The 25,025-nt window shown below is 36.5% G+C and overlaps 1 protein-coding gene across 3 annotated transcripts in view; it reads left to right on the top strand.

Moving 5' to 3' along the window:
* rps6ka1 (ribosomal protein S6 kinase a, polypeptide 1) overlaps positions 1-22,796 on the top strand; it is a 35,414-nt gene extending 12,618 nt beyond the window's left edge. For all 3 annotated transcript variants that reach the window (XM_055171579.2, XM_055171578.2, XM_055171575.2), the window contains 17 exons: positions 402-481; positions 574-680; positions 789-826; positions 2,064-2,206; positions 2,444-2,514; positions 6,151-6,239; positions 6,353-6,417; positions 6,745-6,847; positions 8,507-8,637; positions 12,547-12,672; positions 13,906-13,995; positions 14,256-14,414; positions 14,755-14,916; positions 21,249-21,325; positions 21,426-21,543; positions 21,665-21,802; positions 21,894-22,796. In XM_055171579.2, the coding sequence (XP_055027554.1) occupies positions 402-481; positions 574-680; positions 789-826; positions 2,064-2,206; positions 2,444-2,514; positions 6,151-6,239; positions 6,353-6,417; positions 6,745-6,847; positions 8,507-8,637; positions 12,547-12,672; positions 13,906-13,995; positions 14,256-14,414; positions 14,755-14,916; positions 21,249-21,325; positions 21,426-21,543; positions 21,665-21,802; positions 21,894-22,016 (1,820 nt within the window). In that variant the 3' untranslated portion in view covers positions 22,017-22,796. The remainder of the gene's footprint in view (positions 1-401; positions 482-573; positions 681-788; positions 827-2,063; positions 2,207-2,443; positions 2,515-6,150; positions 6,240-6,352; positions 6,418-6,744; positions 6,848-8,506; positions 8,638-12,546; positions 12,673-13,905; positions 13,996-14,255; positions 14,415-14,754; positions 14,917-21,248; positions 21,326-21,425; positions 21,544-21,664; positions 21,803-21,893) is intronic.
* Positions 22,797-25,025: the final 2,229 nt, after the last annotated feature.

The following is a 25,025-nucleotide window of genomic DNA, read 5'->3' as shown; positions in this document are numbered from 1 at the left end:
TAAAGTCAGAAAAATCCTGGAATGTTTTCCCCAAAAAACACAATTTCCTCTCGACCGAACAAAGAAAGACATCAACATTTTGGATGACATGGTGGTGAGTAATTTATCTGGATTTTTTTTAATATCCTAATGATTTTTGGCATTAAAAAATAGATAATTTTGACCCATACAATGTATTGTTGGCTATTGCTACATGTGCAAACACCTGTGGTTTTGTGGTCCAGGATCACATATATAATAACAATAAACCGGGGGAAAATTACACTGTTTTAGGACCATATATAACACAACCCCAATCAATACTGAGAGCAGTAGCTTTGAACATTTCTATTATGTTTACTACAGGAAAACGTATACACCATTTTCAAGCATATTTTGTGTGTACTTGTTCATTTGTTTAGCATTTCAGACAGAAGGTAAACTGTATCTGATTCTGGACTTCCTCAGAGGTGGTGATCTCTTCACCAGGCTGTCAAAAGAGGTACATTGATAACATACAGCACAGTATATTTTAATGTATGTTCACACAGTTACATGTATTAAGTTACATGCATCTCTTTCTGTGCTGTTCAGGTGATGTTTACAGAAGAAGATGTGAAGTTTTATCTGGCTGAGCTGGCGTTGGGTTTAGATCACCTGCATAGTCTCGGCATCATCTACAGAGACCTCAAACCTGAAAAGTACTTACATTACTCACACATCACACCGACACCGACTGCACCGTTTATACTCAAAGAAATGTAATTGTGATATCTGGTTCAGTCATTCAAACATTTCTTGTATTCTAGCATCCTTCTGGATGAAGAGGGACATATCAAACTCACAGGTACATTATGCACAATCATATACATCTTCCAATACTTTAGTGGCATGATTGTTTACATAAAACCAGTGACAAAGTGAATTGCTTACATTGTTTAAATTAAAGGGTAATTCATGTCAAAATTGTAAAAAAAATATTGATTTACTCTCCCTAAGGACGTCCAAGATGTATGGGAATGTTTTTCTTTAGAGGAACAGTAAAGATTTTGGGGTCCTTGGTGATTCATAAAATGCAAGTCTACGTCTGCCTTCACTTTTAGAGTAAAAAAATCTTTACAAAATAATCCATCATTTATTGAGGTCTTATGAAGTAAAACACATGGATGCATTTCCAACAGCTTGTTTGCGCCCTTGAAATAGACAACAAAAAGGGTCGTCCCAGATAAATTGATATTTTGTATTACTTCTTTAGCCAAGTGTTCAAATGATTAATCTCCCTCTAAATTATTTTGCCCTTTTAAGTGAGTAGCAAACAGGAATGTTAATTCACCCAAAGTTTCAGAGGATCTTGGGGTGTTTGGCTGACATGAATTACTCATAATAATGTTTTAAAGGTGACATAGAATGATTGAACGGAGTATTTATCCTTGTTCTGTGATGTGACATGTAGACAAAATTTTTTTTGTTTGGGTCTGTAATGCCTTAGAAGCTTCCTAAAAACCTCTCTCAGATAGCTCTATTAGGGTGGGGGGTTTTAAACAAGTGGTTTTGCACCTATTTGGCTCACCCTACTGGCTTAACTTGCAATCTCATTACTGATTGGCTGACTTTGCTGCCACTCAAAAAATGTAGCCAATTATTTTAAAGTGGAGGGGCAGTTAGATGCCTGTGATGTCATAAGCATCAGTTTTTCAGATTGGGCTGTTTTCTGGCTGACATTTCTAAAAGAGGAATTTCTATGAGACTGAGATGTTCAGCATGTTTAGCACTTTTTGTATGTTTGTGAATGTGGGTAGACTACTATTATTCAACAAAGACAAGGTAAAAATGGTTTTTCATTCTCTGTCCCCTTTAAATGGCATACAGTTTCTTGCACAGAGCAATTTTACATTGTGCAGCCCTACATTTATCCATTTGCCAGATGCTTTTATCCAAAGCGACCGTGCATTCGATCTATACATTTGATCAGTATGTGTGTAACCTGGGATCGAACCAACAAACGTTAAACTACTAATGCAATGATCTACCAAATGAGCTACAGGTACACCGAGTCATTTTAGTTACAATATGTTCTCTTTTAGATTTTGGACTGTGTAAAGAGGCTATCGATCATGAGAAGAAAGCTTACTCGTTCTGTGGGACAGTGGAGTACATGGCTCCAGAGGTTGTCAACAGACAGGGACATGCTCACAGCGCCGACTGGTGGTCATTTGGGGTACTGATGGTACGTCCAGATAATGTAGATTGACATGATGTAACTTATTTGCATGACAACTAAGCAATATTTTTTGGTGCTGTGTTGGCCTCATAAAACATACAATACAGTTTTTCAGGGCTATTTAGTAAATAAATAAATTACATAATTCATTTAGGTTTAGTAAGAACTACAATAAGAAAAACCAATTTGCATGGTCCGCAAATGAAACGAGTGATTGAGTGATTATTTTTGTGTGTTGTGCAGTTTGAGATGCTCACTGGATCACTGCCATTCCAGGGAAAAGACCGAAAGGAAACAATGAACCTCATCTTGAAGTAAGGATACATTGAGTTTTTATCCAAACTTTTGTGCATTCAGAATAAATGTTACATTATTAAAATGCCCATTTTATGAAAAACTCACTTTTTCTGGGTTTAGGGGTGTTATTTTGTGTCTCTGATGCTCCCACATGCATACAAACTTGGAAAAAAATCAATCCATGCTGTTTTAAGTGAGATACAGGTTTCTGAATGTCCTCTGCCTTGAGTCTCAGATTACACGAGTTCAAACTCAACGCCGTTGTGACGTAACTAACCGTTTCGTCACATTCCGTTTGAATTTTACCCGCCCACCACCCCACTCGCAGGTCTCCACCCACCAGGTAGCTAGAGAGCACAGAGCAGAGCAGTCACTTCGCTGATACCCTCTATACTGTCATCATGTCTCACTGAAATAACAGCGCTATTTGGATATTATGGACTATACTCCCGCCTACTTTTAAAAACAAAGTTTAAACGCGTGTTTATTGGAACCTAAAGAGTGATCTTATATACAGTGTGTTACGACGCAAATAGTCCTCAGATTGTAGGTGATAAGACGTTCATGCGAAATCTGATGTAAACAACAGACTATGTTTCTATATTTCACGGATTATACCCATTTGTGGACAAAAATGGTCATTGATTTTATTGGACTTTCGTGGATTATTCACACATCTGAAACAGACTTGATTCGATTCACGATCGCTATATCAATACAAAAGGTAAGAAGTCACGTTATATTTTGCATGTTGTCATCTTTTGTCACAAACTACATTTATGATGCTAGAGCATCTGTATCTCAAAACAGAGACCATACATTGATGCTAATCCCGTAACTTTTAAATGTATAATGTGAATAATATTGTTTAGACAGTAGGCTATATAGATTTTTTTGCAGGCTAGATAGTTTGCAGTGTGAAAGTTTAAAATTTAACGGCTTTATTTTACAATTCTACAAGAACTAAGTAATAGTGCTTTGCCAAACTAAAAGTGTTTTGCCAAACTAACCGAGACCGGGCTTTTCCGACGAGGCTAACGTACCCCCGAGTCTCTATCAATTTCCCAAGAGACGGTCCGGACCTCCCGCTAGATCAGTGCTTCTCAATTATTTTCTGTCACGCCCCCCCAGGAAGAGGTAAACATTTCGCGCCCCCCCAACTCTCCGCCGCGACTGTAAATAGTATAATTTGTCTATAAAATTACACATCTGCAAAACATTGTATCCTTATTAACATTGAGAAAACACAAAAAGAAAACACAAAAAAAGAAATATCGATCAACTTACAACAAAGAATAACTAACATTGTTTTTTAGTCTGTAACAGAAAAGACTTAAAATGCATCAATTTGCCTGAAATAAAAAAATCAATCCTTATTTAAAGTATAATATTTTTCACCATTTGATACTGAAAAATTAAATATAATCAATAAATAATAATAAAAAACACAAGCGCTTTATCAGCGTGATTGGGGTGTAATGTCTTTAAAAATCACTTCCTGAAAAAGTATTTTCTCTGGGGTCTCGCGCGCCCCCCCTGGTGTCACTTCAAGCCCCCCCTGGGGGTCCCGCGCGCCCCCCCTGGTGTCGCTTCAAGCCCCCCCTGGGGGTCCCGCCCCACTATTTGAGAAGCACTGCGCTAGCTTCTAGCAATTAGCACGCGGCCCACAAGCAGTATACATCCCCTGCCGGGTCTAAATTTCTGTAATTTGCGAAAATAATGCTTTTGAAAATGTTTTATAACAGGAATATGTTAGTATTGTCCAGGGAAAACGAGTGCATTGTTGAAACTGCTACATCACAATTTACTCTTGAATCATTTGTGTCATGAGTTTCTTCTCTTGGAGTGTACTTATTAGTGATACTTTTTTGCTCGATTTGTCTGTTGGCAACATAAACCGTTAATAATAATTAGGGCTGTCAATAGATTAAAAAAATTAATCTAGATTAATCGCATGATTTCATGAGTTAACTGCGATTAATCGCAAATTAATCGCACATTTTTATCCATTCTAAATTTACCCTAATTTAACACTTTTCAGGTTTTTAATATTCTAATCATATATACATATATAGATGCTTTATGCAAATGTATGTTAACAACAGCCTGTTTACATTTTAACAGAATCACCAGCCATTGTTTTGTATATGAATTTTCCTTTCAGAAGATTTTTCTTTCTCCATTTTTGTTTGCTGCTGCATCATTTGTGACCTGTGCAGGCAAGTTGAGTCGGAATTAGCAAATTTTTAAAAAATAGTTGTTCATATTTTGACATTCTCTATTAAAACATAGAACAATGCATGATTTGTTGAAATATAACAAAATATGACAGAACTACACGTGTTTGAAGTTGAAAGAGTCAAATTACCACAAAAATTTCCACATCCATACATTATATTACCACATCAATACCTTAAAATCACTGGTAAAACTAATAGATTTAGCACACACAAAGCAAAAACATCATCAATGTATGTTCAACTTTTTTTCCTTTTGTTTGATTGACATTGAGACAGACTGCTTAAAATCTAAGTGATCTAATATAATGTTACACATCAGATAGTTTTAACCAACAGTTAACCAAACATTTACTTAAAACGTAACAGATTATAGAGCCTACCTGCGTGAATTCTTATCAAAACAGATATTTGTAAAACTGTAATTTTGTGTAGATGTCCATATATCCGGGTCGCGCACTCGCGCGTCTGTGTGCACGCGCTTCAGATATCAGTCAGTCAGCGTGATGGGGTCGCTTTTGAGTCTTGTCGCTCTTAATAACTCTTTAACATTAATCAGGTACCGAACTTTATCTCTCTTAATGACTCTTTTAACATCAAGCAAGTCCTGCAGTCTATTTTCTAAGTCATGCATAAAAGCGAAACCAAAATGAATTGAGACGCATTTTTGTATTAGATTAAGCATTAGGAGGACGGTAACGTTACACCTCTCAGACGTATAAATAAAGATCATATCAGATGTCCAACGAGCATTTAGACCATTGGATTTGGTAGACGATTTGCTTAATGTTCTTATTTCTATGAAAACCTTTTACTCATTAAGAGAGAGTCACATTTGTCTGCGTCTCTGTTCATTCAACTATGGGCTGGACCAAGGGTCAAACAGAAATTGCGCGTTGCATTAATCTCCGTTAAAAAAATTAGTGGCGTTAAAATGAATTTGCGTTAACGCGTTATTAACGCGTTAATTTTGACAGCCCTAATAATAATATATAAAAATAACACAGTATGGTCTGTACTGCTCACGATATCACTATGCACACGCACATGACGTTAGTAGTGGGGCGTGATCAAAGGAGCAGCAGCAATAAATATGTAATGACCACCTCAAAACGGCACAATCTGAAATGCACTGAAACAAATACTACTAGAGATGGGTAACAATCTTTTCCTACAAGCTATTTCAAGCAAACAACTTTTGAAACATGTTTTATGGAACTCATACAACTATTTAACTTGTGGAAAAGCAGTCATAAGATGGGCACTTTAAAACTGGACTTGCATACACTTTCTGTGTTTTTCGATAAACAAATAAAATAAACCTATAAACAGTAATGGCTCCTCAATATGCATTATGCAAAAATAAATCTGTAAGTTTGTGATGATTATTTAAGGTTTGTTGGGTTTGTTTTTTAGGGCGAGGTTGGGGATGCCTCAGTTTCTGAGCTCTGAAGCTCAGAGTTTACTAAGAGCTCTCTTCAAGAGGAATCCTATCAACAGACTTGGTAACTAGTCTTACATGTTTACACATACAGTTATGTAATTAAATGTGGCTTTAGTGTTAACAAAATGCTGTTTTTAGTATCATATGAATGAACTAATTTTGAGGTCTTACCAGGATCTGGGTCAGATGGAGCTGAAGAGATCAAACGGCATGCGTTCTTCATGACCATCGACTGGAATGTAAGAACTGATCTCAGATTTGTGACCTGCATGTGGAAACTCAGCTACAAAATTTTTTGTAATTTATTCTTTCGACATCATAAAATCATCCTACATAATGTAAAGAAGATATATAACCTTGATATCTTTAATACTGCCTAAGGTACGGTCATGTCAAAGATTGAAATCAAATCAAACTTTGATGCTTTTGGAGGATTATTATGAGACTTTAGCTTGAATTTTACAGACAGGGTCACATTTTCTGCAAATCTAAAAGCATCTAATGACATTAAAGTCTCATCCTATAGAATTTAGTACTAATTAAAGTTTTTGTTAAATTATTTTTAGAAACTTTTTAGGCGAGAGCTAAAACCTCCATTCAGACCAGCTGTGGCCAGACCAGACGACACATTTTACTTCGACTCTGAGTTCACCTCTCGTACCCCTAAAGGTGAGCGTTTAAGAACCCTTTAAAACATTTCATTCACTTTTTTGTTTCTATTTGGATAATAGACCTATAGGCTATATTTTGTTACTGATGTTCAGGCTGAGCTCACTCCGATTTATTTAAAGCTTATGTAGATATCAAGTAAGGAATAATTGACGACGGGCCATTGAATTATAAGAAAATAATGCACACCAAGGTGGTAATGCGACACGACGCGAAGCGGAGTGCCGTTACACCGCAGGTGTGCATTATTTTCAATTATAAAACGGCTCGTTCTGGTTCTTCATTCTGATTGGTTGAAACGCGTTCTAAGCCGTGATAAAATACCCCGGTAAACCCACGGTTCAGACCGCATCACAAGTATCATTGCGCCACTGTTGCTGCGTACTGATTTATGAAAATAAACACCACAGTCTTTAATCATTTTTTAATTTTTCTACATTTGCACAATTATGGCGATATCCAGATAAATGTCAATAAATAAAACATTTCGTCAATAAAGAGAAAACGTTCTCTGAAGTTTTTTTTGTCTTATTGATATTTCCGCTATTATCCACAAGATGGCAATCTTATCCAACTTAAACACTGAGGCATTCACTCGACACAACAGCGTTGTGGTGGATTTAGTGTGACGTTTAAGTTTTGATCAGGCTCTGAATCTGATCTCTTACAAAGTTCTTCACAAAAATGGAATTATCTCCGCATTTAGCTGAAAATTTGAGAGGTGATAACTGATAAGACAACAAATGAAGGTAGGATGAAACGTTTTTTGATGTTGTTGGAAAGCGGATGGACTGTTCTTTCATTTGATATTTTATTTTTATTATGTTTATTTAAAGAAGATAATTTTTCTGTAAGACATTCAACTAAAACTGGGTGGCAACTTAAAAAAACGCTGACGGGGGAAAAGTTAAGCATGCTTCCAAGCATATTTGATCATCACTTCAACAGTTGCACGATATAAAGTTTAATGTATAAATTAGATGAATGTTGATTTATAAAAATAAACACCACAGTCTTAAATCATATTTTCATTGTGCCTTTGCTGCGTCTCTGTTGGTTGGGAACTGCGCTCTGTTTCAGTCACACTTGATTCTGAGGAACTACTTTGTTTGGCGGAAGAGTAATATTTATACTAATATAATTACAACTTATTTGTGTTTTATTTTATAAAATCCCGCTAACGTTATGCATATGAAGTAACCGTTTTATAAACGCAATAAACCCCTCGAAGCGTTGGGTTACCAGTGCATTTTATAACAGCTAAGGGGGTTTAGGCACTCCGCTTCGCGTCGTGCCTAACAACGCCCCTTAGCTGTTATAAAATGCACTGGTAACCCAACGCTTCGAGGGGTTTATTGCTTTAATAATTCAAAGGACCGGAGTCAATTATTCCGCTTATACCACGGTTACCACAAACATTGCTCTGGTGCCTATTTTTAAGACATTTGAAAAGTTAGGTGTGCGGTTTACAGGAAAATAATCAACACCCATAGAACATTTCTCAGCCAATCAGAATGCAGCATTCAACAGACCCGTGGTATAACAGCAGATAATATATGTAAAGGATAACTATTGCTTATCTGATATCGTTGCAAGATCGCTCGCTTGCAGCCAATATAAACTGTGGCTAATGTCGGCTTCATGCTTTGCTCTTCTCAGATTCTCCAGGTGTTCCCCCCAGCGCAGGCGCTCATCAGCTTTTCCGGGGATTCAGCTTTGTTGCCACGGCGATGCTAGAAGAGGAGGGCAAAGTGGAGCCAACACGGCCTCCTCCACACCCTGTAGTACAGGTCAGTGATGCATAAATCACTAAAATGACTTTAGTTCACGGACGACTTCTAGGTTAATTTAAACTAGCGGTTTGTCCATATTTTACCCAAATATTTGTTGAGAAAATAGCATTTTTGTATGTGTGTGTAATAAAAATGGTCAACAATTTTCTGTATAAGGGAAACCGAAAGCGCTGTAACTAACTGCAATGTACTGCAAATTTTTACCTTTAATACTCTCTGTGTGCTTTGGCCCATAAACTTATACATGAAGAGTTTGGTTCCAAAACGCAATAAATCCATTTTGACTAATTTGGGTAAAAATGTGTTTTTGATACCAAAAAAGTGACCACTATTTTCTGTTACAAACTTTCACAAAGCATCATTACGTTATAAAAACATTAAAAATTTAAATCCATAATTTGATTTTCAAAGATTTATTATAAACTGAAGTTTTTTTTCAAAATGCTGTAAATCTATTGAATCGATATATAAATGTGCATTCATCTTTATCATGTTATATTCATTTAGTTGACTAGTGATTTAAACTGATTAAAAAAATAAACATTAATGGCATTAATCAAAACACTTACTTTATCATATTAAGAACACTGTCATTGCTGCTGTCACCCTTGGGATGTCGTCGCTGTTTTTTTTGGACAGCGATCAGCTGTAAAATGTTTTGGTCCTGCTCAATTTTTGTTGAATTTGAGTAAAATAAAGTAAATTTTTTCATAAAATCCCCTGTGGTCAATGTGTTATAGTGACATAAGCTTGATGCTGTAGGGAGAAAAATCAACAGCCTGCATTTTTTCTTCTCCCGAGTGCCTCTCATTTAAATTATTCGTTTTTGATGGCTTGCGTTTTTTTTTTCCGTTACCGAAAACCATCACAGTTTTATCAATGCCAACAAAAGTATTATTTTGTTTTTGTTTGTTTGTTGAATACGAAGAACAAAGTAGATGAGGAAAACTAGGATTCTGTGTGAATTCAAAGAGCCGCCATTATAGTTTACAATGCGTGGAATGGTGCGCTGTGATTGGTTAAACTGATTTATTGCATTCTGCAGGGAAGGAGGAGTGGCGTTTGTCACGGTTTGGAAAAAGTTGTGAAAAGATGAAAATAATATATTAAATAAAATTAAGAATTTACTTTTTAATACTGACCTGATACAATAATGAATTTGGTGGTACATTTTTTTTTTAAATGCCGTTTATTGCGTTTTGAAATCAAACTCTTCATATATTGTAGATGTGTTATAGTAATCACAACTTGCATATGCTATATACCATTATTTAATAATGTCTAATTAATATTATATTATCTATTATCTAAATAATATCTTTAAGGGATAGTTTGGCCAAAAATGATATTAAACCCATGATTTACTCAACGTCAAGCCGTCCCAGATGCATATGTCCATAATTTTAGTTATTTTAGAAAACATCCTAGATCTTTCCGTTTATAAAGTGCAAGGGTATGGGGTACACCTCCTTTAAGTCCAAAAATGTGCATCTGTCCTTCACAAAAGTAATCCAAATGGCTCTAGGGGGATAAACAAAGGCCTTTCAACCGTAATCCGTGCGGTTTTGTCGTGGAAAATCCATATTTAAAATAACTAGCTTGAAGCTTCGGACTTGAAGGAGGTGGACCCCATATCTTTACATTTTATAAACTGAACGATCTAGGACATTTTCTAAAATAACTCAAAATGTTTTAATTTCGGCTTGAGGGTGTGTAATTCAAAATGTTTTAAATATTAAACCCATGGACGAACTATCCCTTTAAAGATCTAAGATTTAAGTAGAAGGTGAATGTCAAATGGCTGACCACAAGATGGCAGTATTTCTACATATCAGCAGTGGATGTAGGGGTGTAATGCCTTTTGATGGATTTTTTAACTGTGGTTTAATGTTAATGTGATTGATAACAAATAAGGTCTGCCATCATAATTGTGCACAAAGTAAATGGCTTTCATCTGATTTCTTCACTATTAACCCTTTAACTGCCACACCAAGAAAAAGGCATTTGAAAAAAATTTTGTTTGCATTTCTGATCTCCTTATGTCACCACTTAACACAATCAATGTATTTTTTTTCAACACATCCCATAATTTTTAAAAAAATCGGCCTCTACCAAACGGTTGATATGTCACTTAAAGGAATTCAAACACATACTATGGAAATTAGAAAATATGAACTATAATACTAATTTTTTACAAACATAATCCAAATAAAATGGTTTTGTATATTAAATCTTCTTTATTTATTGAAGTATAACATATTAAAATATTTCAGGTTTTCATTTTAACGCAGGACATGACGTTTTCATGTTTTTTGCAATAAAAATGACCAAAATTAACAAAAAAAAGGATATTCTGCATTTAAAACCTAAAATAAAAGAAGGCCAAAGATAGTAATACAATGGCATATTAGTATTTTATGATTTAAGAAACACACTGTCAAGTTTGGTAGTGCAAAATAATGTTTTTTGTCTTTTTTTTAAATAAATTAAAGGGGTCACGGCATGAAAATCTGAGATTTTCCATGTTTAAGTGCTATGATTGGGTCCCCAGTGCTTCTATCAACCTAGCAAATGTGAGAAAGATCAATCCAGTAACTTAGTTTTGGTAAACCATTCTCTGTAAGCATGTGAAAAAACAGGTAATTGAAATGTGGCTCCCCTTGTGATGTCAGAAGGAGCCCTTATTATAATAATACCACCCCTTAATTTGCACTTTCCAACCACAGCACTGCCATTTCCAGTGTTTTAATCCAGAGAGGGAGAGACAGAGAAAATAATTCACAGCACAACTAAGTTTCAATTTCAACAAACCACCATCATTGTGATCAGTGTTTGCATTTCATCCGCTCATTTGCATTTTAAAGGACACACCCAAAACTGCACATTTTTGCTCACACCTGCAAAGTGGCAATTTTAACATGCTATAATAAATTATTTATATGATATTTTGAGCTAAAACATCACATATGTGCTCTGGGGACACCAAGGATTTATTTGACATCTTAAAAAAGTCATGTGGCATGGCCCCTTTAACATTTATTTTTAAACCAGCAATGCTGTGTAGAGTAAGCCAACATTGCAAACAATCCTTCAAACAATTTAAAACATCATTTAAGAAGTAATTATTGATTAATTAATGAGTAATAATGATTTCCATACATTAATTATATGAATTCATTATAGTTATTTCAAAAAAATATCCAGAAGTGGCAAAAATACATACTTAAGAAATGATCTCAATATATTAAAAAAGAAATAACAATAGCTGTGTCATATTCATAGCTGTGAATGATCAGAAATGTATATTTCATAGCAAATAGTACACTCTGACTGCAGAAATGGATGATCTAAAAACATTACCCTAGCTTTTCTACTTTTACCATTAAGTGACAAATCAACCGTTTGGTTGAGCATGTTTTTGAAAAATTATTCAAAACATATGAAAGTTTTTTCATGGCACCAAGTAACATAATTTTGTAAAGTTAGGGCTCTTACAGTGTAATATGTCAAAAAAATATGGTTTCCTTGCAAAATTTCAACAAGAACAGTTCATATAACAGAAGTGATTTTTTTATTTCTAAAATCCACATAACAAGATGTGTTGTGACAAGTGCTGTTGATTGATACATTGGTATCTAGTGGATTTTTTTGGCAAAACATATCTTACACAAATAGTAGAGATGGCTCAATCAGCTTGAGTTAAGTTAGGTACTCCTCTCAATAAAATATAGGGACTCAAAATGTGCTCAACCGTTTGGTTGAGCTGGCAGTTAAAGGGTTAATAGACCACCATCCTTCTATTATCCAGCATACACTTGAGTTATTCTGCACATGTTTGATATTTTAATACAGCTGTTGTTTGTGTTCACGTGTGTGATTGTCTGTTGTGCACCTGTCTCTAAGCAGCAGCTTCACGGTAAGAACGTCCTGTTCAGTGATGGTTACGTGTTGAAAGAGGACATCGGCATGGGCTCCTTCTCTGTCTGCAAACGCTGCATACACAAAGCAACCAACACAGAGTATGCAGTAAAGGTTAGAGCCTCCTTTTGACATTGCAAAGAGGTTTTACTAGTCAGGGGTTATATAATATTATTAGATATATGATATGTTATGTACACTGCAAAAAATGATTTTCAATAAAGAAAATTCTTAGTATTTTTTGTCTTGTTTTTTAGTAAAAATATCCTAAAAAATTCCTTAAATTAAGATGCTTTTTCTTGATGAGTAAAACGACCCCAAAAAATATGTCTAGTTTTTAGATCAAAAATATCAAATTTAAGTGATTTTGTGCATAAAACAAGCTAAAAAATCTGCCAATGGGGTAGGCCAAAAAATCTTGAACATTTTTCTTAAACACTAAATTCAAGAAAAATAAAAATTGCTTACCCCATTGGCAGATTTTTTGTTTGTTTTATGCACAAAATCACCTAAATTTCATATTTTCTGTCTAAAAACTAGACTTATTTTCTTGGGTCATTTTGCTCATCAAGAAAAAGCATCTTAATTTAAGAATTTTTAGATATTTTCACTGAAAACAAGACCAAAATACTAAGAAGTTTTTTTCTTGAAAATAATTTTTTGCAGTGTATGAGCTAATTGAAGTTTTATAATTAGATTTATTTGTGTGTTCACTTAAACTCTTTCTGTAGTGAATTTTGCATTGTAGCAATGCAGCTTCAAAGGGATAGTTCACTGAAAAATGAAAATTCTGTCGTCATTTACTGACTCTCATGTTGTTCCAAACTTGTATTAATTTATTTGTTTTGCTGAACACAAATAAAGATAAATAAAAAAATAAAAGAAAGTTAATAGATCTGGGGCACCATTGACTTCCATAGTATTCCTTTATCCAACTATGGAAGTCAATGGTGCCTCGGTTTGGTTACAAACATCCCTCAAAATATCTTCCTTTGTTTTTTCAGAACATACAAATTAATACAGAAATTTGACAGAAATTTCTTTTTTCGGTGAACTATCCCTTTAAAGTAATTGAATATTAGTACAGGCGTATATTTAAAAAAGAGAGGCTTACAAAGAATATTGAACACATTTTATCATTGTAAAATGCATGTTTTGTAACATAAATGAAAATGCATGTTATGTGGTTTTAAAATATATTATAAAACACATCAGCAATGACTGAGAAAACAATCATAGCATTTTCAAACCAGCATGTGTATCAAACTTTAATCAAATATAAAGAGGAGCATTATTAACTGTAAAGGGTGAGAGACGTAGTCTGACACACCACTTATATTCTGATAGGTGATTGAAAAAAAAAGCACTGACCCGTCTGAAGAAATTGAGATCCTGCTGAGATACGGCCAGCATCCCAACATCATCACCCTTAAAGATGTAAGTATATACAAAAAAGGTCCTTTAAATCTGAACCAGCATTATTGATGTGTCACCTACAGTATGCATTATCCATGCAGTACAGCAAGACATGTTAGCACGCCATATCTGATTTTTAAATTAACAAACACTAAATTTTGATGACAAAATGATCTCTAGAGGAGCCTAGCAATGTACTGTATGCAAATATACTATATGCATAATATGTGCATTGCACCATATTTAAAAAACAGGTTTCATTGGTGTTTGCTGTGTTATAGGTGTATGATAACGGGAAGCAGGTGTATCTGGTCACAGAGCTCATGAGAGGAGGAGAGCTGCTGGACCGAATCCTCAAGCAAAAGTCTTTCTCGGAGAGAGAGGCCAGCGCCGTACTGCACACTATCACAAAGACTGTTGAGTACCTGCACTCTCAAGGGGTAAGAAAACACATTTTTATCTGACAGAAAAAAATCTCTGTTATGAAAGTGTACCATTGTACATTTACTATAAAAAAAACAAGGTACCATATGCGTTTGTGGCAAAGCATTGCCGTCCTCTCCTCTTCAGAGGGTTTTACATAGCTCTGTCCTGCCCTTTTAAACACTTAGCGTGATTTAATATTGTTTATGTTGACCTTTTCCCCAGAAGAACCATAATTAAGACAAATAGACCACTATACTGTGGCTTTTTGTGGCATGCTTTATTTCGGTCCCAATCGATTCAATTAAAGCACTCTTCACTGAAATCTTACCCTAATCGAATGGTTTATTTCTGTAGGTTGTGCACAGGGACCTAAAGCCCAGCAATATTCTGTATGTTGATGAGTCTGGAAATCCAGATTCTCTGCGCATCTGTGATTTTGGCTTTGCCAAGCAGCTCCGGGCGGACAACGGCCTCCTCATGACGCCCTGTTACACTGCCAACTTTGTAGCACCTGAGGTGAGCGTGTGTGTTTGTGACAGATTGTAAAATGCTGGGTAGACTGATAAACATAAATGGCAAATGCTTTAAAAAAAAAAAATTCTACTGTATGTGGGTGTATAGCAATACTACACATAATGTAATAAGTATGAATGAACATTTAATTACAATAATATAGTAATTTTCTCAAAACCTAATACAATTTTTACTGTATGTGGGTGTATAGTACCGAGCCCCTAAGGTGACATTGAAGTAAAAAAATCGAAAGTTTAGTTTCATGTGCTCACGCGAAACTTTCATGTGCTCACGCGAAACTTTCATGTGCTCACGCGAAACTTTCATGTGCTCACGCGAAACCTTCATGTGCTTACGCGAAACTTTCATGTGCTCACGCGAAACCTTCATGTGCTTACGCGAAACTTTCATGTGCTCACGCGAAACCTTCATGTGCTCACGCAAAACCTTCATGTGCTCACGCAAAACTTTCATGTGCTCACGCGAAACCTTCATGTGCTCACGCGAAACTTTCATGTGCAGAATTTTTTTTTTAGGTTTGGTTTCGCGTGCTCGCGTGGGACTGTCGCGCGCGCACGTGAAACTTTCGCTTTCGCGTGAGCACGCCAAACTAAACTTGAAAAAAAATTCTGCACATGAAGGTTTCACGTGAGCACATGAAACTAAACTTTATTTAATTTTTGCTCCATGTCCCCTTAGGGGCTCCGTAGTATAGCAATACTGTACATAATGTAATAAGTATGACATTATGAACATTTAATTACAATAATATAGTAATTTTCTCAAAACCTAATACAATTTTTACTGTATGTGGGTGTATAGTACCGAGCCCGTAGGGTGACATTGAGGTAAGAAAAATCTAAAGTTTAGTTTCATGTGCTCACGCAAATCTTTCATGTGCTCCCGCGAAACTTTCATGTGCTCACGCGAAACTTTCATGTGCAGAATTTTTTTTAAATTTAGTTTCGCGTGCTCACGTGATACTATGGCGCGCGCACGTGAAACTTTCGCTTTCACGTGAGCACGCCAAACTAAACTTGAAAAAAAATTCTGCACATGAAGGTTTCACGTGAGCACATGAAACTAAACTTTAATTTTTGCTCCTTGTCCCCTTAGGGGCTCCGTAGTATAGCAATACTGCACATAATGTAATAAGTATGACATTATGAAGATTTAATTACAATAATATAGTAATTTTCTCAAAACCTAATAAAATTTTACTGTATGTGGGTGTATAGTACCAAGCCCCTAAGGTGACATTGAAGTAAAAAAATCTAAAGTTTAGTTTCATGTGCTCACGCGAAACTTTCATGTGCTCACGCGAAACCTTCATGTGCTCACGCAAAACTTTCATGTGCTCACGCGAAACTTTCATGTGCTCACGCGAAACCTTCATGTGCTCACGCGAAACTTTCATGTGCTCACGCGAAACTTTCATGTGTTCACGCGAAACCTTCATGTGCTCACGCGAAACCTTCATGTGCTCACGCGAAACCTTCATGTGCTCACGCGAAACTTTCATGTGCTCACGCGAAACTTTCATGTGCTCACGCGAAACTTTCATGTGCTCACGTGGAATTTTAATGTGCTCACGCGAAACTTTCATGTGGAGAATATTTTTTTTTGTTTAAGTTTAGTTTCGCAGGTTCACGTGATACTATGGCGCGCGCACGTGAAACTTTCGCTTTCACGTGAGCACGCCAAACTAAACTTGAAAAAAAATTCTGCACATGAAGGTTTCACGTGAGCACATGAAACTAAACTTTATTTAATTTTTGCTCCATGTCCCCTTAGGGGCTCCATAGTATAGCAATACTGCGCATAATGTAATAAGTATGACATTATGAACATTTAATTACAATAATATAGTAATTTTCTCAAAACCTAATAAAATTTTACTGTATGTGGGTGTATAGTACCAAGCCCCTAAGGTGACATTGAAGTAAAAAAATCTAAAGTTTAGTTTCATGTGCTCACGCGAAACTTTCATGTGCTCACGCGAAACCTTCATGTGCTCACGCAAAACTTTCATGTGCTCACGCGAAACTTTCATGTGCTCACGCGAAACCTTCATGTGCTCACGCGAAACTTTCATGTGCTCACGCGAAACTTTCATGTGTTCACGCGAAACCTTCATGTGCTCACGCGAAACCTTCATGTGCTCACGCAAAACCTTCATGTGCTCACGCGAAACCTTCATGTTCCTACGCAAAACCTTCATGTGCTCACGCGAAACCTTCATGTGCTCACGCGAAACTTTCATGTGCTCACGCGAAACTTTCATGTGCAGAATTTTTTTTTAAGTTTAGTTTCGCATGCTCACGTGATACTATGGCGCGCGCACGTGAAACTTTCGCTTTCACGTGAGCACGCCAAACTAAACTTGAAAAAAAATTCTGCACATGGAGGTTTCACGTGAGCACATGAAACTGAACTTTATTTAATTTTTGCTTCATGTCCCCTTAGGGGCTCCGTAGTATAGCAATACTGCGCATAATGTTATAAGTATGACATTATGAACATTTAATTACAATAATATAGTAATTTTCTCAAAACCTAATAAAATCTTAAGCTCATAATGTAATAAAACATTTTCACAATGTAATTGGTTATTGTATGAGAAATTAATTACATTATTAACAGACCACATTGTGGCAACTTATGTTCATAAGGTAATACCAGCAAATAAATAATGTTTACAATATAATCATTCTTTTTCAATTTAAATAAACAAATTTTCCATCGCAACCATGCTTTTGGATTCATGCCATTCGAGCCCATACATTTAAAGCCATATGTGACTTTGTGTTCCTTTTTGTTCAGTTGGTTACGAATTTTCTTAAAGCTATTAATACTTTCTTTTCCCAATTCCCAAGTCTCACCCTTTAATTTCACATGTTTATTTTCTTGTCATTAATTTCATTTCCTGTTTTCACATTTCAGTGTGGTATGCGGGTGGGAAATAAAAGATTTCATTGTGTCTTTGGCTCATGTATAAAAATAATGTACCATAATAATAATAGCGAGATAATGTGAAGAAAATTTGAAGTGGTGTTTGCCGTGGCAAAACTCGTGACGTCCTGTTTGCTAACATAAATCACAAGAGCGCACACACATCTAAAATGTTCTGATTCAAAGATATAGGTCCTGCTAAACGGTTGCTGGGGTATTCTGTTTGGTTGTTATGTGGTTGCTAAGGTACCTAGGGTGGTTGCTAGGCTATTGCTATGCAGTTGCTAAGTGGTTGCTAGGGTACCCGGCGTGGTTGCTAGGGTGTTGCTATGTGGTTGCTAGTGTGTTTCTTTGTGGTTGCTAGAGTACCCTGGGTAGTTGCTAGGGAGTGAATTGGTGCATCCACCAATGATTACAGTCCAAGCCACGGAGAAAACGAGACCACCTGCAGGTCTCTAATGGCGCGTTTTCATTGCATAGTACCCCACGGGTCAGTTCGAAGGCACAAAGGTAAAGCTAATCTTGCATTTAGCAAGCAATGACGCTAGTACTGACAATTCTCGCAGACCAATCACTGATCTACAGTGTTTCTACTTCATGTTTTAGTATCAGCTCAGCTCGCATGGAACCCTAACTGAGGTGGTACTAAAAAACGTATTGGGTACTATGTACTGTACCCAGTGGAAAAGCCAGCCCTTCCAGAAAAACACAGAGTTTTTTTTTATTGTTGCAGGCAAAAATCCTTGATCTTGTGGCACGTTTTCTTAAAAACTGCGATGGAATATGCTGGATATTTATGCAATTTTAATGAACTTGCAAAAATTGCGGGAACTTGCAAAAACTGCTAGCCTGGGTGCCAGCCGATCTTAGCCCCGCCCACAACATTTTGAGAACGGGAAGATCGGTCTGGGGTTTCTGCGTTGAGGAGCTACTATGCTAGACCCAAAGCTGGTCGAACCAATCAAATTGTCAGGGCGGGCTTTATACGATGATGGACAGTAACGTAATCAACCACGTCACCAAAGAGCGCGTGTGTTGAATCTGTTTACAATGAAAGGGCTGCCGCTGTAGAATTCAGATGTGTGGATTCTGACATTAAGTCTGTTCTAAAAGATATCGACAGCGCATTGATTTTAAAAGAGGAACAGAGAGACGCAAGCAAGGCATTTGTTGATGTTTTTGCCGTCCTTCCTACGGGATTCGGCAAAAGTTGGTCACAACTGAAATTGGTATCACGGCGATGCAATTCAGCATGCATGACGAGATGGATATAATTAGCGGTCGTTGCCAGCTTCTTTTCGGAAGCCCGGAATCGTGGTTGCTGAATAAGTGGAGGGACGTGCTAGGCTCCAATATTTTAAAGCCAACATAATGGGTATCGTCGTGGATGAAGTTCACCTAACGTACAAATCGTAAGAGATAGTCTTACTGTATGACTTAGTAAATACTTAATGTTGTGATATAAATGAAATGTTGTAAACACAGTAGGTGTTGATGTACGTTCGCTAACTCAGACTTAGTATAATCACAATGTTAGTGTCATTGTAGCGAAGTTCGGTCAGGCTGCAAAAGATGTAATTTCAACATACGTCACACACTCCGTTGCTCTGATTGGTCGTAGGTCTATCCAGTTGAGTGCAGAGGCATTTTTCGGTTGAGACACGCCTCATAATTATAGCTCAATGGAGCGGTATCAGACTCAAATTCTGACTAGAATTGAGTATGACAACGTCCGGCTAAAAAACTGCGGGAACTTGCAAAAAACTGTTTGCAGCTTCTGAATTATGTTTTGAATTATGTTCATCTGAAATTTATGCTGCGAAAGTGCGGCTTCAAGGCCGGCGTCAAGGGGGGGCATTTGCGGGCAGTGCCCCCCCGAACAAGGTGTTGTGCCCCCCCTACAAAGTTTTTTATTACTTTAATATATATCAAGAATAATTAAAATAAATTAAACATTGAATGTTTCATGACTTGTAATGTAATCAAATGAGGAAAATATAGTTGATATATGTTTTCTTTAATTAAAATAGACCAGTTTCTCTGATTGGTTGTATTGCCGGGTCTCACCCGTTACGTCTTTAGCATATTTGTGACTTGACACTAGCAACGTGTGTTTTCGCGGCATTTTATGGATCGTGTAAATATGGATATTAGAACATTTAGAACGAACCAGCACCGCCTGCTTCATCTGACTTCATGCAAACACAGACTGGCTCAAACTCTGGGATTAGAGGTCGAGGTGGAATTTACAAATCTACAGGACACTGTTTTTAGGAAGTTTAATGTTCGTACACGCCGTCTTCAGATATTTTAAAGGTAAGTTAGCGTTGTTTTAAATTACGTAAGCTTAAATGTGAAGTGTGGCTGTAGACCGTTAACAGCATTACGACGTGATTATGGTAAAGCGGCTTTTTTAAAGCTAGGACGCGGTGTGCGCTGCGCTATGAAACACATTCATTTCAATGGCTTGCGCCTCGCGAGGGCGGTTTGTTGTTGCGTCGAGCCAAGCGCGAGCGTAGCGGAGCTCAGCTTGCGCTCACGCCGCGGTCGAAGTTCAATAGTTTTGCGCATAGTTTGTGGTCTTTTGCACTTTATACGGGAAATGAGCTGACAGTCTGTACTAGTTGTATGAGTGTGTGCTTGCTGTATTTGTTGTTTTAATGTCTTGTTTTTGCAAGTTATTGTTGCTATTGCGTGCCCCCCGTTGGAAGCCGAGTGCCCCCCTGTTAGTTATGGTCTGGCGCCGGCTCTGTGCGGCGTACTTGAAAAAATGCGGCCCGCCGCATAAATATGCGGAGTTTGTCTGATTATGCATTAAATCATGCGATTGCATGATCACGTTTTTCTGCAGGGACTGAAAAGCACCATATAATGTTCTGATACGGAGATATAGGTCTCGCTAAACGATTGCTAGGGTACTCTGTTTGGTTGCTAGGGAAAGAATTGGCATCCACCAATGATTGTTTTGTTTTTCAATATAAATGCAAGCACCACTAACAATAAGTTTATGACAATAACAATATTTTTGTGAGATTATAATGTAATACATTTTATTAGTGATTATTTTCAGTTATAAAAATTATTACATTATGAGCTGAAGATTTTATTACGTTTAGAGAAAATTATTTTACTATGAACATTTCATTACAATAGTAATATCATACTTATTACATTATGTGCATTATCATGCTGAGATTGTGGTAACTTTTAAAACCCTTGCTTTGTAAATTTGTTTGTCAAGTCAACAAAGAAATATTTGTTTTTAAAATCTTGGTTCAAGTTGATAGGAAAACATTTTGAAGTCAGAATAACAGTGTGTTAAATCTGATGTTTAGAGGATTTCTCAATAACTGTTGCCTGTTATGATTTGTTTTGTGTTATAGGTACTGAAGAGACAGGGTTATGATGAGGGCTGTGACATTTGGAGTCTTGGAGTGTTACTGTACACTATGATTGCTGGGTAAAACAACACTTTATCCCATAATGAATAAACGTTGTTAATCCTCCTAATTTCACACATTTAATGTTAAAACATACACGCTCATTTTCTCTCTCAACAGTTTTACTCCGTTTGCCAACGGACCGGAGGACACTCCAGAAGAGATTCTGAGTCGGATAGGGAGTGGCCACTTTACCTTGAAGGGAGGCAACTGGGACGCAGTGTCTGATGCAGCTAAGGTAGGCCGTGACTCCGCCCCCATCCTCACAGCCAATCAAATTATTCCACTGGGCTTTTTTGTAGTTGTGTGCTTTGTGCAAAACACTCCGTTCTTTCTCGCACAAATGCTTTTCCCTTTAGGATTTGGTCTCTAAGATGCTTCATGTGGATCCACACCAGCGGCTCACAGCCAAGCAGGTATTAAAGCATCCCTGGATTGTTCAGAGAGACAAACTTCCCAACAGTCAGCTACAACACCAAGATGCCAAACTTGTCAAGGTACCACTGCCAAAACTTAATTTAAAATTTGCATTGAGCAATTTAGCTTTTATTTTGCCTGTCAAATGTTTTATGTCCTCTCTTCTCACAGGGTGCGATGGCGGCCACGTACTCCGCACTAAAGAGTTCCCAGCCTCCGCCGGAGCTGAAACCCATCGAATCATCGTTCCTAGCACAGAGACGGGTGAAAAAACTGCCCTCCACCTCACTGTAAAGAATAAGGGAGGATACGTGGAGACTTATGATGAGTACAGTTTCAGAAGGGAAGCGATGGATTAAAGGACCATACTGACTAAGACCTGCCCGTCTCATCAGCAAGACTGTCAAGCACGATAGAGAAGTGATTGGCTGATAAAATTTGAGGGCGGGGCCAGAGAGGATTGAGTATGCGTGTCCCTCAGGATTGAGTATGCGTGTATGTGCGTGTGTGATTTCAATGAACCAAGGTAAAGGATACCTTAACTAAACAGATGCTATTGCCAGTCCATCTATGTCTTGGTACTGTAATCCCTGAATATCAACACTGCTGTATTCATTATTTTTTAATCTGGATGTTTATTGCATTAGATTTATTTGTTTTCTTAACGGGTACAACGGGACTGCTGTACTTCTTCTCCTAAAAGCTTTTTGGCTTTCCAGTTATCACTTTGGTCCATCACAAAGTTATCTTCCTGAAAGCATAACATGACCTGGAGAAGAGAGACAGTGTCCCAGTGTAATATTTCACCCTGAGGAACGAGTAAAGGTTAAATATATCTTCCATAATAGTCACGTGATTATCGACCTAACCCAGACAGCAGACGACTCTGGGAAAATCCGCACCAGATCCGGCCCACAGTCGTCTGCTGTCTGGGAAGCGTAGAGATGAATGCACTGGAAAAAAATATTTTTAAGAAAAAAAATCTTGGTATTTCTGTCTTGTTTTCAGTAAAAATATCAAAAAATTCTTGAATTGGGATGCTTTTTCTTGATGAGCTAAACGGCAGGAAAGTGGGTTTAATTTTTAGACCGGGAATATCGAATTTGGGTGATTTTGTGCATAAAACAAGCAAAAAAATCTGCCAATGGGCTAAGCAAATTTTTCTTGAATTTAGTGTTGTTGTTTTTTGTTAGTGCACTGCAAAAAATGATTTTCAAGAAGAAGATATCTTGGTGTTTTTGTCTTGTTTTCAGTAAAAATATCTAATTTTTTTTAAATTAAGATGTTTTTTCTTGATGAGCAAAATGACATAAGAAAATAAGTCTAGTTTTTAGATCAAAAATATAAAATTTAAGTGATTTTGTGCATAAAACAAGCAAATAAATCTGCCAACGGGGTAAGCTAATTTTACTTGAATTTTTTTACATTTATTTAGTGTTTAAGATTTTTTTGCTTACCCCATTGGCAGATTTTTTTGCTTGTTTTGTGCACAAAATTATTTAAATTTAATATTTTGGTCTTATTTTCTTGGGTCGTTTTGCTCATCAAGAAAAAGCATCTTCATTTTAATCTTATTTGGATGTTTTTGCTGAAAACAAGACAAAAATACTAAAAAAAATTCTTGAAAATCATTTTTTGCAGTGTGCTCTTACCCCATTGGCAGATATTTTTGTTTGCTTGTTTTATGCACAAAATCACTTGGATTTGATATTTTTGGTCTAGAAACTGGGCTTATTTTCTTGGGTCGTTTTGCTCATCAAGAAAAAGCATTTTAATTTGGGAATTTTTGGATATTTTTACTGAAAACAAGACCAAAATAGTAAAAAAGGTTTTTCTTGAAAATAATTTTTTGCTGTGTGGAGGTGCTTTCTGCATGAATTTGTAAATTGTTTTTGTTTGCCAATCGTATACTTTTGCTTTACCCTTCTCACAGTGTCAACACCGGTCAAGACTGTTCAGACGATGTATGTTTATTGTCAAAGAAACGCAAGAAAAATGAATGCGAGATGATGCTTGTGGCATGGAAAAGTATTGCTTTTGTACACCAGTGATCTTTCTGCCGTCTCCTGTGTTTGGTTCTGTTGTTGTTTTCGATGTTATTTTATATAAAAAGGCACACTGAGCACAAAAATTGTGTGACAGCTGAGGAAATGATTGTATATTTTTTATCCGGTCTGTCTCATGAATTGTTCTCATGGTGTTTGGAGGCTAATTTGTGCTTGAATTATCCACTTCGTGCTCAGGCTGTTCATGCAAATGTCTTAAAAAATTGTATTCATAGAGCCTTATCTCACTCCGAGCTACTATATACCCTTTACCAAACAAACATCTTCATGCTCAGTTTATTCGTAGTCCCATCTTGAAATTCATGAATTATGAAAAATTGTGAAAAAGTCTTTAACATAAATGTAAGGGAATTTTTATAATCTAGCAAGATTCATTGCACTTTATTATAGAGTAACTATTAAATAAATGGTTCACCCAAAAATTTAAATCGTTTACTTGCAGTATCCTCATGTTGTTTTCAAAAGAAAGGCTTATATTAGGTCAAAAAGGTTTTGGGACAAGAAGAGATAAAGTAAATAATTTTTTGGGTGCTATCACTTTCTAAAGTCAGATGTTATGCAATGAATTTAAATAGATAGATAGTCGTATACGTTTAAATAGAAATTCTCTCTACTTTCACACATGCATATCTGTAAAACAGCTTTGTTTTATAAAACATAAAGTGTAAAACTAGAACACAAAACATCATGTTGTTTTCTAACATAACGCATGTTACGCCTTTAAATTTGGATGATGAATGTGTTGTTGTTTTTTTTAATACAATTCGTCTCTTAAACTGTGCATCCTGTTTTTCACCAGATTTCTTTGCTCTATGTGGTATTTGGGGTTCTTCCTGACTAATCTTTCAAGAAATCGTGATTTGTCTTTCCTAGAAGAAAAAAAATGCTTTATTTGCTGGGAGTTGCAGCGTTCAGTCGTATTACTGTGTACATGTGTTTGTGTCTCCTGCCTGATGTTGGGGTGGGGCTGTTTGTGGTAAACGGGTGTAAATTATTGCCCTTTGTTCTACAGCTGAGGGGCTGAATGTACGAACCTTTAGCCTGATGCCTTTCTATTAAAAGAAAAGAAAAAACATTCAGATGGTTTTCTCTTTCTTTCGGTTTACTTTCTTTGTCTTTCTGTCTGTTGTTGTTGAATCTGAGGATATATCTAAAATCGCATGTTAGAATCACAATTAAACAACATATTTATGACCAACAATTAAACCTGACATCAACCGTACCATAACTTAGTTAC

The sequence above is a fragment of the Misgurnus anguillicaudatus genome, chromosome 7 (assembly GCF_027580225.2).
Source record: "Misgurnus anguillicaudatus chromosome 7, ASM2758022v2, whole genome shotgun sequence".
In the NCBI taxonomy this organism is placed as follows: domain Eukaryota; kingdom Metazoa; phylum Chordata; class Actinopteri; order Cypriniformes; family Cobitidae; genus Misgurnus; species Misgurnus anguillicaudatus.
The sequence above is the reverse complement of the archived record's forward strand: the minus strand, read 5'-3'. Positions and strand labels throughout refer to the sequence as shown.